Source organism: Sorex araneus, chromosome 1 (assembly GCF_027595985.1).
Source record: "Sorex araneus isolate mSorAra2 chromosome 1, mSorAra2.pri, whole genome shotgun sequence".
NCBI classification, from domain to species: domain Eukaryota; kingdom Metazoa; phylum Chordata; class Mammalia; order Eulipotyphla; family Soricidae; genus Sorex; species Sorex araneus.
This window is the reverse complement of record NC_073302.1, coordinates 33,474,220-33,490,878: the sequence shown is the minus strand read 5'-3', so window position 1 is coordinate 33,490,878 and position 16,659 is coordinate 33,474,220. Positions and strand designations below refer to the sequence as shown.

At 40.7% G+C, this 16,659-nt stretch overlaps 2 protein-coding genes across 2 annotated transcripts in view; both read left to right on the top strand.

Moving 5' to 3' along the window:
- The window catches only part of TMEFF1 (transmembrane protein with EGF like and two follistatin like domains 1), a 98,360-nt gene extending 93,301 nt beyond the window's left edge, over window positions 1–5,059 (top strand). The window contains exon 10 of the mRNA XM_055123570.1: window positions 3,944–5,059. Coding sequence (XP_054979545.1) covers window positions 3,944–4,028 — 85 coding nt within the window. The 3' untranslated portion in view covers window positions 4,029–5,059. The remainder of the gene's footprint in view (window positions 1–3,943) is intronic.
- Window positions 5,060–5,405: 346 nt separating this feature from the next.
- On the top strand, window positions 5,406–14,818 carry CAVIN4 (caveolae associated protein 4). Its single transcript, XM_055123569.1, has 2 exons — window positions 5,406–5,965; window positions 13,127–14,818. The coding sequence occupies exons 1-2, from the start codon at window positions 5,558–5,560 to the stop codon at window positions 13,892–13,894; spliced, it is 1,176 nt and encodes a 391-aa protein (XP_054979544.1). The 5' UTR covers window positions 5,406–5,557; the 3' UTR covers window positions 13,895–14,818.
- The last annotated feature ends 1,841 nt before the right edge of the window (window positions 14,819–16,659 follow it).

Below are 16,659 nucleotides of genomic sequence, written 5' to 3'. Positions count from 1 at the left end.
TAAAAATGATAGGAGCTGTAAGTGTTGCAGTGTGTGTGTGTGTATGTGTGTGTGTGTGTGTGTGTGTGTGTGTGCGTGCACACGCGCACGTGTAAATGATCTGAGAACTCCAGGTTTTTATGTGGATATCTCTTGCATGTGTCTTTAAAATATGGGCAAAAGCTCATTCCTGGGGTCACAGATCTATCAAGGGAAGCAGGTAGAGGGAGCATGAGAATTTAGTACATACATGAATTTAGAGATCTTAGAACTGTGCTCCGTTTGTAAGCTTGATGTATTCAGGGGTGATAATAAAAATAACATTTTAGATGTTTGCACATATACAGAAGAGCCATGTGCCATGTAGATATATCTTAAACCCTGCCCAACTGTCATATTTTTAAGCCCTAAGAAGATTCTTTTTTTTTTTAAATTTTTTTATTGAGTCACCATGTGGAAAGTTACAAAGTTTTCAGGTTTAAATCTCAGTTATACAATGCTCGAATACCCATCCCTTCACCAGTGCACATATTCCACCACCAAGAATCCCAGTATAGCTCCACCCCGCACCCCCACAAGAAGATTCTTTATTATAGTAAGTATGACAAGAAAGGAAGAAATTCATTGGGTTAAAGATGACTGCTTTTTGATATCATCCTAATATTTTTCTAATATTATTCTGGTAAGTAATAAGATTCAACATCTCAATGGGACATGGCTCAGTGGTAGAAGGCATACCGGAAATGTGTGAAGCCTCAGATTTGTCCCTGGAACCAGAAAAAAACCTTTAACATAGCTAAAACCATTTGTTATAAATTAAAGGACATATTCAGAGTGTGAATGGTATCAGTGGTTGTTTTTTCAAACTTCATTTCAAGAGTGGAAACTGAACTGAACTAGATCTGAGAAAAGTCAATGCCAATCCAGTCCATTACTCTTTTTTTGGCTTCCCAGTCTATGCTCTTGCTGGTCTTTCTACCTCCTGTAAGGTTTATTCCAGAAATCCCAGAAACACCATCCCTGCACTTTCCTGCATGTTTCTGAGCAGAGGATTAGGTCATATCAAGTATAGCTATTGGCAGGCCATAATGGATTTACGGCTCTTCTATCTAAGGTTTGGATGAAAGCCAAACTTTTAGTAGTCTCTGCCATCTGGAGCTGAAATGATAAATCTAGAAATGATAGAAGAATGTTCTCTGAGTAACAGGTACTTTTCATAATCTGGCGCTAAAATGAGTGGACTTTATTTCATGCAACAGATGATCTACCCTTAGGTAAGACTAGTGAGTATAAAATCGGGCAGTATATGAACGCAGGGGACATAGTGATATAAAAATAAGTGACAGCAGAAAGAGAAGGTAGACGAAAGCATGCAGCAGCAGGGCTGCCTGTGGCTACTTACTATAGGCCCAAAGGTAAGTTATTTACCTGTGGTCAGCCCGCTAATATGTAGAGTACCTAAATTTGGATTTACAAATGCCTGATTCCAAAGTCATACATTTCTCTTTCCCCGGAACTGTCAAAAGAAGGGTCTTTATGCCATCTTAGTAAATCCATTTGCCAAGTATAGTGAGCCCAAGGGACCTAAGTTCCAACTTGATTTTGTGAAAATTCAGGGTTTGGGGATACAGAGACACTTGGTGTAAATTACTTTTTTAAAAAAATATATATTAATGGGGAAGTCACTGGTATATGTGAGGGAGAGAGCATTTGGACATTATTAGAGTATAGCAGGAAAAGGAAAGGGAGGAAATAAGTAATGCAAGGGAAGTTTTTTCTGGTCACAGTGATCTTTGAGCTCAAAGAGTGCCAGAGTCAGCTGGATACAGCTTTGGGTCTAGTACTGTCTCTGTAAAGATGCCGAGAAATAAATCCTGAGATGGGAAGTGCTTTGCCCAAGGTCAGAGATAGATGTGCCCTTTCTGAGCTTTTATCCAGCCCAAGTCTTGGGTTCTGAGCATGCTCTAATTCTGTTACTAAATTAAAATGACCTGCCGGGTAATTTTCAAGTTAGTATCTCACTTCTTACCCCAAATCCATGTGTTGCCTTCACAGACACTTAAATTATTTTTCTTAGACACTCATTCATATTGTTTTTCAAGAGAGCTAGAGAGGGGATTAGACCAGACCTGAAACTGCTTAAGGGAGTTTTCTGACTCTATGCTCAGAGGGACTATTTCTACCCAGCTCTCTGGGGACCATCTGGGGATTGAACGGGTTCACAGCATGCAAAGCAAGTGCCTTGCTGCCTGAACTCTCTCCAGCCCCATCACATTTCATTTTCTAAACTGTTTTAAAGTCTTCACTGCCCACGATGCACGTCTTCTCATTGAGTTAGTACAGCTGTCTCCTTGAGACTTTTTTTTTTTTCACTTGTGGCATTTTCTCCCCTCCTAGCTTATCTTGCTGTGGTGGATTTAGAATTTTATAATTATGTCCTTGCATTTATCATCATAGAATTCTTCAGGAGCATCTCTCCCACACAGCTCGTTGTGGGACAGCTGTTCACTTATCCCTTGGTGTCTGCACATGGTAGGAATTTCTGTAAAAGGCTGCTCCTACTCACCTGCTTATCAAAGCTGCATGAGTGACATTTTCTCCTTTTATAGGTGGAATGAGTTTTGTTTTTGTCTAGATACATAGAATTTGAGGTTCATGGGGCAGCATCTTCTAACCTTCTCCCTAAATGAAGAAAAAAAGTTGGAACTTTCCCAAGGGTCATGGCGAGTTAGTGATAGTGAAAGAGGGTTATTTGGCCTCTCCCGCAGTTTCCTCGCTTATGGAATGGAAATGATTCCAGCTCTGTTTACTTCAAAGTGTTTGCATGAGGATTGGTGAGATAAAAATCTGTGAAGTTTCTATGAGAGAAGTGTTATCAAGGCTTTTTAAGTCAGCACAAAGCGGTGCTCTTTGAAGAAAAACACAGACCTCCACAGCAGGAATACTTTTTGTCATAAGACTTGCCATTAGATTGTACATTCTTTACTGGCTGAGATGTTTGAGGTCAGTTCAATTCTTAATTTAATATTTTACCTCGAGCAGAAATTGCATAGCTAGTAATTATCAGAATGGTCAGAATCTATTCTCTCTTTTTTTTTTTCGGGGGGGGGTAACACCTGGTGATGCACAAGGGATACTCCTGGGTTCTGCACTCAGGAATTACTCCTGGTGGTGCTCAGGGGACCGAATGGGATGCTGGGAATCGAACCCAGGTTGGCCATGTGCAAGGCAAACGCCCTACCCACTGTGCTATCACTCCAGCCCCCAGAATTCATTCTTGTGCATTGTAAGAGCTCCTAAATTTGTGCCAGGCACAAGAGCAGTTACAGTGGTGAGGTTTGCACTGCGATCACAAGGACGAGCAGTAACATGCAAGCAGAGTCAAGGCCAATCCCCAGCAGGGCAGTCCTCTGGTATGTGGTCTCGTGGTTCGTCCAAGCAAGGTATGCAAGAACTTCTTGTAAGTAGTTGCCTAAACATTTCTAAGTCTTTTTTCTGGCTTCATACCTGAGCTTAAGAATCACCACTTCCCGATTTCTCCCTTCATCTAATTTTATCATTTTGGGGTGTCATAAGGCTCTGGGAAATGATGTAGGCCAGAACCTTTTGGGCTGTGAGGGGCTTATATGTTATATTTGTCATTGTGAACATAATGGGGTCAGGTCAAAGCAAGGTCAGGGATTCTTCCTAGGACTGCTTGTGGCAACAGTATAGACCCCAGGAATGGTTTAGTTCATGTCCATACCTCGCTGTGTATCTGCCCAGCTTACCCCTCAGAGCTTTGTAGGGAAGATAGCATCTGATGGGCTGGTCCCTTCCCTTATCTTGCAGCATATATCATCCCTTCCCCCTTTTGTGTGATCACGTGCAATATGGCTTTACATGTGAAATGTGTGTTTACTTGGAACCAGTGAAAAGATCCCAAACAAAATGACATTCTTCTTCTTTTGTTTAAATTCAACAGAAAATGCCCTAAAAACAATAGAGGCCGACGACAGAAGCAAAACCTAGGTCATTTTACTTCAGATACATCATCAAGAATGGTTTAAACTGATGACTTTTATATGTACACAGACCATGTGATGTACATTTATTATGTCTTTTTTTAAAGAATGGAAATATTTATTTCAGAGGCCTTATTTTTGGACATTTTTAGTGTAGTACTGTTGGCTCGTATTTCGAATATTCAGCTACAACAGTTTTGGACTGTTTAGTAGTCTTTGTTTTATGTTTTTAAATACAGAAATTTGTTTCCACAAATTTGTACCACATGGTAATTATAAGACTTGTTCTTTACCCATGGAATGTAATATTTTTGCAAAGATGGACCACTTCACAAATGGTTATAAAGTCATACTCTCTTCTCTCACAATGAACACAGCAAATGGCAAAGCATGAACTAAAGGTAAAGATGTTTACAGATTACTTTTCTTACAAAAAAAAATCTAGAAGACACTGTGTTTAAATAGACATTTAAATGTTTTTGAGATTTAGTAACTGATTTTTTAGACACTGCCTATCGCATGAACTGTAAAGCTGTGTGTGTTAGATATAAAGTATTTATAAGATGTATGGACTGAAATTTGATTATTTCACTGAAAAAATAATTCTGATAATTTGAAAAAATTTCTGGCAGCAATGATGGAACAAATCATTGGAAAGTAGATTTAGATATTGTGAAAATAGTCTGTCTAAGAAACAGATAGGAAGAAAGCCTACTATATAAGTTAAACTACTTTAATACACATTCATTTTTAAAGAAAATGTTTGTTTTAACATAAATAACAAATTGTATCAGTGTTTGTGAATAAATGCAAAAAATAGTTAATGATTGGTACTCTTAAAGTGAGCTTTAAAAACTAGCTGAAATCTCTATCCAAATTTGTTCTGTAGTAATAGCTATATTAATAGACTGTTGGTGTTTAAAGATCAGAAGTGTGAGTAGAATGTATTCAGCTATTTAACATGTAGTTTAGATATTCAGAAGTATGCATGTAGAATTAAGAATATGTTCAAAATTAAATATTAATTTTAATATTTGGTTTGCAAAAGCATGCTATAATATAATGTTTTCACTATATGCCCTCTGGTTTTGTGTGTTTATTTACTACCTTCTTTGGTGTTGATCTCTCAGTATACTTAATATATGAAATTAATAGACAAATCCTTCCATTCTGAACTCCTCTGTGATTTTATAAAGGCTTAAAATGATCTAAAGGCAAAAGTTTCACCCAATATTAGGAGCCTGATCCAAGGTTATTTGGTTTAATATTAGTAACAAGGTAGCTTTTGTGAACATTTTCTAATAAAGCTTTTCTCTACTACCACGCAATCTTATTTGAGTCCCTTAGTCAGTCAGCAAGCATGTTTGGAACAGTACCCAGTGCTTTGCAAGGGTTCATGTTGCAGAACAGTCACTTATGGGTATTTATAGTTAGAAATACTTGACCAGTCTCCAGGGGTGAGGTTCCTCCAGCCCTTTAAACAACGCTGTTGTAGCCTGTTACCCAGCTAACTTTTTGTCCTAAGCGCTGGAGTTGACTGTGGTAGGACCATCTTCTGCTGAGAAATAAATACAATGGCACACAATGCATCTGCCTCAAGTGCCGCTAAAACGCACCAGAATCGCCTGTCAGGTGCTTCAGAAGATGAAGACCAAGACGCTGCCCTCACCATCGTGACTGTCCTGGACAGGGTGGCCGCCATTGTGGACAGTGTGCAGGCCAGCCAGAAGAGAATTGAAGAGAGACACAGGGAAATGGGAAACGCCATCAAATCTGTCCAGATTGACCTGTTGAAGTTCTCACAGTCCCACAGCAATACAAGCTATGTTGTCAACAAATTGTTCGAAAAAACCAGAAAAATCAGCGCTCACATTAGAGACGTGAGGGCCCGGGTGGAGAAGCAGCAAATTCATGTGAAAAAAGTTGAGACGAGGCAAGAGGAAATAATGAAGAAAAACAAATTCCGTGTGGTCATATTCCAGGTAAACTTATGCTTGCGTGTGTATTGCTCCATTATTGCAATCTCTCTGGCATCCTCTCGTTTCCAACAAGTCCTGCCAGAGAGATCCAGTGTCATTTGGTCACTGTTGTGTAGATTCATTTAGTGAAGCTCTGTACCAGCTGAATCTCATGATGAAATCATTTCTACATAATTAATTTGCTATTATGTCATTATTCTGAACTTCTCCACCATGTCATGAAATGGGAACTGTGGATCATAGGGAAGACTATGTTTTGTCTTTGACACTTTTTATCAGTCAGGTTCTCTCAGCATATTAGTCATATTAGTATGATGGTCTTTCATAGACTGCGAATATGAGCATCAGAAGAGATCTAAGAATTTTCATTAAAATAGTTCTTGGTTTATAAAAATAGAAATTGGGGAACAGTAGCTCAACAATGTGATTTTCTCTGGAAGAGATCTAAACAGGAAAAATATAATAAATTGTTAGAATTTTTACAGGTAATAATATGTAGGTTATATCATAATAAGAAAAAAATTTACATTTCCTAATAGATAATCAGGGAATAATTTTTATTTGTATTATAGTTATGGATGTAGGAATCATAAATGATTGCATATTTGATTATAGTCTTTTAATGATTTAGTATACTCATTTTTTGGTATGGCTTTGTGTATTAGTATTACTCCACATTTGACACATACTTTTTGTATGAATATATCCATGGCACAAGTATGGTATCTATAATTAGGTTTTAAAACTCTTAGAAAATCAAGAGGAACAAATTAAACTCTTCCTGTCATAGAAAACATGAAAGTCATTAAATATTTCACTCAGCAAAGAATTCTATACATATTGAAGTTTTTAAAATAAGTATTTTTAGGTAGGAAGAAACCATTTTGATATTTGGCTAGCAGATAATGTATCTTGGGAGGGTAGTCTTGGCAGTACATATTAGGAATCTTGAAACTGCATAAACCTTTGGACTGTGAAATTTCATGCCCAGAGAATTTAAGCATAAAATTAGGAATGTGTTCAAGAATGTTCAGTGTCATATTTATTTTTTAAAAGAATACACTTTATTTTTAAAAAGAATGGATGTCCATATGCATAGAGAGAGAACCTGCCCAAATAAAAGCGAAATGAAATAAGAACACAGTTGGATTATGTGGGCAGATATTTGTAAGCTAGTTGGGATGTGGGTTGATACTCCCATAACATTCTTCACATGTTATTCAGCTCTCAGTGGCTTGTTGACTGATAAAGTTGTACTGGGACTGCAGAGAGGCATTTTGGATCTGTTTTAAGATCTTTTTGTTCATTTAGGATAAAATGAAGGGAATGAGAAGAGTTGTTTACTTCAAAGGTTAGGTGAAATGAACTATATGCCATTTGAAGTCTTTATCCTTTCCCTTTCTGTTCCGATGCCTAGAGGCCCTTCTGCCTTCTGCGGATTGAGAGAGAGAGAGAGAGAGACAGAGACAGAGACAGAGACAGAGAGGAGAGAGAGAAATCAGAGCTCAGTTCCAGTATTAGTAGATGTAATGGGGATCTAGTTTTGGTATTGGAGAATGTAGTATCTATTTTTTTTTTAATTCACTCTCCAGGGGCATTAACAGTGGTGCATGGGGCATATTAAAAATCATTTGTGGTATCCGGCACTTCATCTGAGAACCTCTGTGTAGTGGGCACTCAGGCATCAATTAGAATTTTAAAAGGATGGATCTTTGGAATTCAGCCTGAAAGTTAGAATTGATTTGTTTGTCTGCTGACATTTTTTTTTTCTTTTTTGGGTCACTCTCGGCAATGGTCAGGGTTTACTCCTGGCTTATGCACTCAGGAATTACTCCTGGCGGTAGTATTCGGCGGGGGGCGGGGGGTGCATATGTGATGCTGGGAATCGAACCCGGGTTGGCCGCGTGCAAGGCAAACACCCTACCCACTGTACTATCACTCCAGCCTGTGACATTTTTTAAAAAGTTACAATATTTTGTGTTCACCTGTTATTCCCTGAAACTTGATGTTTTTTTTCTCCTTTCTTTGAGTCCCTTGGGTGAATAGGAGATAGTCTGCAAAAGCAATTGGGAGACACTTATTTGAGCCATGTCTCTTTTTTTTCTTGTAGGATGTACTGCTACAAAGATTCTGTAGTTGTTCAAAACCTAACAGCATTTTGCCCATATTCAGTTCCAATTTTTTATACTAGGAGAACCTATAGAGAAAAGAGGAAAGAAAATGCCAATGGGTTCGATGATTTCTTAGATGTTGCAACACCGTATACAGTACTAAAATATCTTAACAATTAAAATTGGATCAAATAAAATTCACTCTTCTACTTAATATGCAGAAGTGGTCATGTTGAGAATTGTTCCATCTAAAAGTAACTTAAAACCGAGCAGTCCAACAACCATACATTTTATTTCTACTTGGGTATCTTTTTCCCCAAGTTGTATATTTGGGTGGCAATCTTCATTGGTATCTTCATCTTCTACAGTTGCATGTGTCTGAACTTTCACCTCGTCTTGGACACTGGCATGAGAAAATTATTTGCTGCTTCACATACTTCTCAGTTTTGTGCGGACTGGCACAAACCTGGCAGTGAATAGCTCAGGAGCTATTCAGAGCTGCATGCTTGGGGTCACTCTTGGTGGTGCTTGGGGGGATCATGTGATGCCAGGGCTGGGGATCAGCCCAGGCTTTCAGCATGCAAAGCCTGCACCCCAACCCTTTGCGCTTTCTCCTCTCCTTGTTGAGATTTCTCGCTACATGGACTTGCTTCTGGATGACCTTCTCATCATGCAAGCCAGGGGTCTGATCCAATCTTCTAGCAGTTTTGCTTACTACTTCCACTACTGGCCTGTGACTACCAGATGAGATTCCCTAATGATGTGTCCCTGTCTTGCCTATATTCCAAATTTTCTTAATTGTATTGTTTTGCTATCCGATCAGGGCCCCCCCTTTTTTTTTTTGCTTTTTGGGTCACACCTGGCAATCATAAAGAAGACTTTATGATTCTCAGTGAAGCGATCCCTGGTCTCTTCAGAGCAGGATTGTGAGGGTCCTGTTCTGCCTTACCCACCGGCTCCCCCATGCACATGCACACACCACCACCAAGCAGTGATTGTTGTTTGACTCTCTCCTTTCTAATTATACCTTCCCAAGCCATACCAACCCATGTGGTGTCGTGAAGCTGCTGCCTGTAGCAGGTGGCAGGAAGGGAGAGGAATAATGTTGCTTCTGATTCATCAGCAAGCTATGAGACTCCCACCCAGCTTTCCAGCTTCTTCTCTGATTCGGTAACCAGATTTAACTTTAAGTGCAAAGGAATCAGGCTCCCAGAAAACATTGATAAAATATATTTATCAATGTATTTCTTGCATGTTACTATATTGTTTTATTATATAGAAGCATGGTTTCTTTGAAAAATTTTAATTTACAGGCTCAGTTTATCATGATCTTTATTCGTTCTTTTTTGTTTTGTTTTGTTTTGTTTTTTAGTTTTAGCACTTGTCAGGAGTCAGTTTGGTTCCTTTAGTAGCTGTGTCTCTGGGTTGGTTCTCAGGGACACTAACCAGTATGTTTGCCATGTTACCAAATCCAATTCTCACCCTTATTTTTCTGGCATTTGGCATAATTGTTTCCTGTGTCTCTTGAAACTTCTTTCCCTCGTGGCTTTTGTGGTGGGGAGAAACTGCTCTGTGGGTTTCCTTATCCTTCTCTGGCAGATATTTATACTTCTTGATTCTTTCTTTTTTCTTTGTGGGTCACACCCAGCAATGCACAGGGGCTACCTCCTGGCTTTGCACTCAGGAGTTACTCCTGGCGGTGCTCAGGGGGCCATATGGGATGCTGGGAATCCAACCCGGGTCAGCCGCGTGCAAGACAAACGCCCTACCCGCTCTGCTATTGCTCCAGCCCTAATATACTTCTTGATTCTTATCTCTTTTTCTTTTTTTTTTTTTTTTGGTGGTGGGAGATGGGGAGGTGGGAAAGTTTGAGCCATACCTGCTGGCTGTGCTCAGGGCCTGTGCTCAGGGGTGACTCCTGGTGGTGCTTGTGAGACCTATCTGTACTGCTATAGATGGAATCAGGGACAGCGGGATCCAAGGCAAGCATCTTACTCCTGCACTATTTCTGTGACTCCTCTTCTTTCTTATCTGTAGGTTTAAAGTAATTTATAGCACCAAAATGCAAGTCCTGGGCTTGATCTGAACTCATTTAGTGGCAAAAGCTGTGTTGAAATAGCATGAGGTTGTTCATGTCCTTATCCCATCTTAGAGTCAAGATTCAGCTGCTTCCCCCTCCCCCCCAAAAAAAATGCTACTTCCCAAAATCTCCGTGGGAATGTCTTCCCAGTGCTATTTCCAAATCTGAAATAATCCGAATTCTTACATACTCATTGACCCCTAGGCATTTGAATAATGGAGTGTAGACCTATGAGTGCCTGGCAGATCTTTTTTATCTTTTTTTTTCTTTTTGAGTCAAACTCAATGATGCTCAGGGATTACTCCTTCCTCTGCACTCAGGAATTACTCCTGGTGGTGCTCTGGAGACCATGTGGGATGCTGGGGATCGAACCCCGGTCGATTGTGTGCAAGGGAAACGTCCAACCTGCTGCACTATTGCTCTGCCCCCAGAACTTTTTGATCTTGCCTCATGAAGCTATCTGTCTCTTTGCAAGAGTTGAGGGGTACACCCAGCAGTGCACAAGGGCTACTCCTGGCTCTCTGCTTAGGGGTCACTGCTGTTGCTACTCATGGCGTCTTATGTGGTGCTGGGGATCAAACCTGGATCAGGCTATGTTTGAATGTGCAAAGCAAGCTCATGTTTTGGGGTGTGGAAGTTTGGATCACACCTGGCAGTGCCCTTGGCTCTGTGCTCAGGGATCATTCCTTTAATGGTTGGGCGACCATGTATGGTACTAATGATCAAAGCTGGGTCAGATGCATAAAAAGCAAACTGTACTAGCTAAGCTTCGTTATTTTCAGTTTCACCGTTACATTGATAGCACCAGAAAGTTTCTCTAGTCTAGATTTCCATTCATCAATTCCAAGCTTAGACTCAAAGATATTTGATTTCTCCACTTGATTGACCAGTGGGCACCTCAATGCTATTATGTTTGGATTCCATTCTTTTCCAGGCTCGTTGTCGTCATGCTTTCTTTCCTGCCCCAGGTAATGGGAAATCTATCCTTCACTGCTCAAATCCTGTGCTTGGGGATCTTTGGTCTTTGATCCTTTCTAAGAGCTCAGTCCCGACTCTTAGCAGAAGAATCTTATTGGCTCTCCAGAGTGGCTCAGTAATTGGGTGACTCTCACCACTTCCTTTGTGGCACCTCAATCCTGCACTCTGCTAGCTTTCTCTGTGGTATCCAGTTGCTTTCATATATCTCTTCTTTGCAGCAGTGCTCCTTTTACAATGATCAAATCATGTCATTGGGCCAAAACTATTTAAAAGACTTCCTATCACACTTAATAAGAACCACTACCCTAATTCATGGATCCAGAACCCTATGACATTTGGCCCTTCTGCTCCTTCTCATTCTCCTGTGATCACTCTCGATGGCCATGCTAACCTCGCCCTCCCACTAGTTTTGTTTCTCTTCCAGATGAGTAGTCTACACTAGGGTTTTACCTATTAGTGAAGCCTTCCCAAGTGTCTTCCCTTCCCAGATGCAGTATATTCCCCCCACACACCTTTTTTTCAACCTGGCACTTATCATCCTTGAACATGGTATATATTTAACTCGTTTATCTCTAAGGACATAAGTTCCTTTACTCATTTTTCTTCGCAGGAGAGTCTCAGTTCCTAGAACATTGGCTGAGGCCTGGTAGGTGCTTAGTAACTCTGCTGAGAGAAAACATATGCCTCTTACTTGATCCAATAGTCACTGGCTTATGTACAGCTCACGCTGATAGATGCGGATGTAAGACACAAGAAGTGAGACATCTCTGTTATCATGCAACCTGTCATCTAGGAAAAGCTCCGGGGAGACATATAAATAGGTAGAGTTTTCATTCAATTCATAAAATGGTAAATGTTAAGAGAGGTGAGAGCCGTTTTGCTATAAACTGGAGACCAAAGCCATCTCTCAGCAAAGTTGAGGATATTTGAATTCCCTCCTGAAGAATTTTGATCATGGATGAAAAGAGGCGGAGGGATATTTTAGAGAGCAGGAATTCCATTTGCCAAAAGCAGGAGGGACAAAATCTTACTGTATTAAAGGAACTGAGGAGGGTGGTGGCTTGTTTTGTGGGGCTGGAGGAAAGGGAAAGTAGGTTTAACTCAAATTGAAGGGCCTCCTAATCATATTAATAAATTTGAACTCTAACCTTTTAGTAGCGATGAACATCTAAAAGTCTGGAAATAAATCAAGGTTGTGGACAGCACTTTACTTTAAAAACACTTATCAGCAGTTATCACTTATTAGGTGCTGATTGGAGGTAGCACTATTACATAAATTCAGGCCTGAGGTGACAAGGAGGAAAGAAAAGGAACAAGTATTATTGACAACATGAATAACCAGTTGGTAATGGGATGAAGAGGAGAAGGAGCTATTTGGATGTGTCCTTCTGAGGTTTCTGTCTGATTGGTGCCTGAATACTTAGAGGTGCTTAGGAAAGGGTCCAGGAAAAGAAGGAGCAGTGGAGAGAATTATGGATGGACCTTGGGTTTGGGTTTGAGATGCCTACATTATGCCGAGTTGGATAAGTCTGTTGTCATTTAGAAATGTGTCTTTTCATTGTAGGAGAAGGGATTGGAGATAAAATATGTGGGAATAAAATATATGTACTTAAACATATGTAGAAGTAAAAAGAGGCTTCTAAAATCTCAGGGTTAGGACGAATGGGGATGTTACTGAGACTGCTCGAGAAATTTGATGATCAACGGGATGATGATGATGATGATGATGATGATGATGATGATGATGATGATGAAACATATGTAGATACACAGCCCTTAAATTTAATACATTTAAAGTTTAATCCAAAGGCTTAGGAGTGGAGTTGAAGAAGGGGAGAAAAAAGGCCAAAGAGTAAAGTTCTGAGTTATACCAACATCTAAGAAGCAGGCAGAAAATAAATAGCCCATGGGTAGTGGTGGAGGGGGGCGTGGTTAAAAGACCCGGGCAGAAAGTGAAAAACGGGTCTCTAACATGCTTTCTTGCTCTTCCTTCAGGAGAAGATCCCATGCCCGACATCCTTGTCTGTTGTAAAAGATAGAAGCGCTGCTGAAGAGCACGAGGAGGAGGAGGAGGAGATCTATGTGCCTCCAATAGAGCTGTCTTCAGATGAAGAATATTATGTTGAGGAAAGCAGATCTGACAAGCTTAGAAAGTCAGGCAAGGAGCACATCGACAATATCAAAAAGGCATTTTCCAAGGAAAGCATGCAAAAGACACGGCAGGATTTCGACAAGAGAGTGAGCCGGATCAGAACTAGAATAGTGACCCCAGAGAGGCGGGAGCGGCTGCGCCAGTCCGGGGAGAGGCTGCGCCAGTCCGGGGAGCGGCTGAGGCAGTCTGGGGAGGAGAGGCTGAAGCAGTCGGGGCAGAGGCTGAAGCAGTCCGGGGAGAGGCTGAAGCAGTCGGGCGAAAGGTTTAAGAAGTCTATTTCCAGTGCGGCTCCCTCAAGGGACACCTTTAAGATGCGCAGCCGTCGAAAAGCTAAAGAGCACACAGTGGCAGAAGGGCCGGTGGAGGTCGGGGAGATGGGTGTGGACATCATGGGCGGGGGCGAGTCTCTGGGCCCCATGGGTGACTTCCCCAAGGAGCAGCAGCTCAGGGAGACAGACGGGGAGACAGGTGGAGAGGAGACCGGGGCAGAGCGCCCCCGCCAGGAAGGAGGGGAAATCCCCACCCCAGAGCCCTTAAAAGTGACTTTCAAGCCTCAGGTGCAAGTAGAGGATGACGAATCTCTTTTGCTAGATTTAAAGCAGTCGTCATAGAGAAGCATTGAGTATAATGATATAACCACAAGGGCTCCTTAACTATTGTAGTTCAAGGTTCCGTAGCATGGACATGTACATTTATATGCCAATAGGAAAACATAAATGGTCTAGTGACTTCACAAACAGAAACATTCTGTTGTGCTTCCTTGGGAATTTTTTTTCTCCTTCCCTGGGTTTTTAGTGCTCTAGTAGCTTGCTAACTTTTTTAAAAAATATTTTAATATATATGTTACTATGTCACTTGTGGGTTTTTGAATTCCTTTTTCTGACCCACTAGGACAATGATTCCTAGAAAGGGCCCATGAGGAATATACTAGTCTAACACAAATGAAGAGCAAATACATGCCTTCATGTATATGTGAAATCCATTTTGGTCTAGATTAATGAGACTAATTCACGTGGATTATAGAATCTGTCCATTACAAAAATGAAGGAACATTTCCATTTAGTACACTAGTGGTCACGTCCCTTCAGATGTTTTTATGTGAACAGTGGACCGAAGCTTTACCTGTGGGGAGCTACATAGCATGTCACCTGCTGGCAAAGTCACCAGTAAAACAGAGAGTGTCCTCCTGCTCTGCCTAACTCAGAAGACTTTTGTGAAGATCTGAGAAAGCTTTTTACCTTCTGGGGAATAGGAAGCACATAGTAAGAAATAAGTCCTACTGTTTCCTCAAAAAGCAGAATTGTCCCTTCTGCAAAAGCCCTGAATGCCAAGCAGTGAGGACCACTGTTAAACAGAAACTAAAATTGGCTTTTAGAAACCTTTTCTCAGAATCAGAAAAGCAAATTAAATTCTTGGGTGACTTTTCTCTCCTCCTCCTCCTCCTCCTCCTCCTCCTCCTCCTCCTCCTCCTCCTCCTCCTCCTCCTCCTCCTCCTCCTCCTCCTCCTCCTCCTCCTCCTCCTCCTCCTCCACCTTCCCCTCCCTCTCTCTTCTCCACCCCTCCTTTGCCTCTCCCTCTTCCTCCTCCTTCCACTCCCCCCCCTTCCTCCTCCTTCTCCTCCCTCCTTCTTCCTCCTCCCCTTCTTTCCTCTTCCTCCTCTTCCTTTTTTTGGTCAAAGAGCAAACCAGACCTTGGATTTGATTTAGGTCTTAGAATGTTTCCTGGAAAATCCTTTCCTAATTTTTGTTCAGATATGCGGTGGACTATAACTACATTGTTTGAACAACATGGAGCATAAAACTCTTGTCTTCAAGATGCCTTTCTAAAAGGCAGCCCTGGTGCAGTGGGGTTGGAAATGATCTCAGATTTCTCTTTCCCAGAACGATTCCCTCAGGTCCCCACTGTTCAGAACAGTGTTCAGAAGAGTTCATCATTGCTCCTTTGGGACAAAGCCAGGTTCCACTTATCTGTTAGCTGTAGATCTAGCCAATCTGGAAGTAATTATTGTTAGTAAGGAAAGAAAGGAAAGATTATACCGATTCTGTACTTCTGCTATGTTTCAATCTTCGGGTTTGTAAGAAATGATGGAATTGGAGAATTTAAACATTTGAACAATAGCTTTCAGATCAGTTTTGGATCGTCTTGCCACTGGAAAGGACAGTAACTTGCACACACAGACATATGCATTCTGGTTTTAAAATACTGAATTTAGTTACTCATATTTAGATTTATGATTTTAATTCAGTACCATTTCCTCTTTATTCTGCATGAGTACATAGAATCATAAATTGTTCATCTTATTGACTTTTTTGCACGGAAGATGAAAGTGAACACAGCATTGATCAATACTCTGAAAAGAAGAATTAAAAATATAGTTTAGAAAGAGTTTGGATGCCAAATCAGATATTTCTTTAATGCTATAATAAATTTGAATTAAAAAGACATTACGAAGCTTGATGTCAGTGTCCTATTCCTAAGAATTATTACTGCAATAAATCGCCAATAACATGAATTTGATCTAGTGGTCTTTTTTGTTAATAGGGATATTTCTAGGTTAAAAGACTGTAAAGAAGTAATGTTTTCTTTCTGTCTAGCCCTAGTCAGAGTAAATATCAATTGGGCTACAATATTTTTCTGCAAATATTACTGCCAAGGAATTATTGTATCGTTCATTAATAAGACAAATATGTAACATTTCTCATACAGAATTTTGATGAGGAAAGACTTCTCATCAAACTTGTCAACTCTTCCATGTTCCCAGAAGTTAATTAAAGGATTTTCTTTAATACTAGGTTATTTTTCACCATATTGCTTCTGTCCCTTGACATTTCTTCCTATATCTATGGTTTCCTCCTTTTTACATTCATATTTTAAGAAATATTTTCACCCCCTTTTCTTGATGTAAGAAATAGCTTTCTTTGGGGTCAACGAGATAGTACAGTGCTCTTGCATTGCACAGAGCTGACCCATGTTCGATCCCCAGTACCTCATGTGGTCCTCTGAGCACAGAGCCAGGAGTAAGCCCTGAACACAGTTGGGCATGGATCCTTCCCCTCCCCTTTGTTCCCCCCCCAAAAGAAGGCAGCAAAATCATTCATCCCCATTTAATGCAAGAAATAGATGAATCAGGGGCTGGAGTGATAGCACAGCGGGTAGGGCGTTTGCCTTGCACGCGGCCAACCTGGGTTCGAATCCCAGCATCCCATATGGTCCCCTGAGCACCGCCAGGGGTGATTCCTGAGTGCATGAGCCAGGAGTGACCCCTGTGCATCGCCGGGTGTGACCCAAAAAGAAAAAAAAAAAGAAAAAAAAAAGAAATAGATGAATCATCAGTCCTTTCAAGCAACTGGAACAGATATTGTGCTTATTTTCCTCT

What these genes read in the sequence shown, in the direction of transcription:
- CAVIN4 (XM_055123569.1), top strand. Translation starts at nt 5,558, where the DNA reads ATGGCACACAATGCATCTGCCTCAAGTGCCGCTAAAACGCACCAGAAT. An exon ending in TCCGTGTGGTCATATTCCAG is followed by an intron (nt 5,966 to 13,126) that starts GTAAACTTATGC and finishes CTCTTCCTTCAG; the next exon opens with GAGAAGATCCCATGCCCGAC.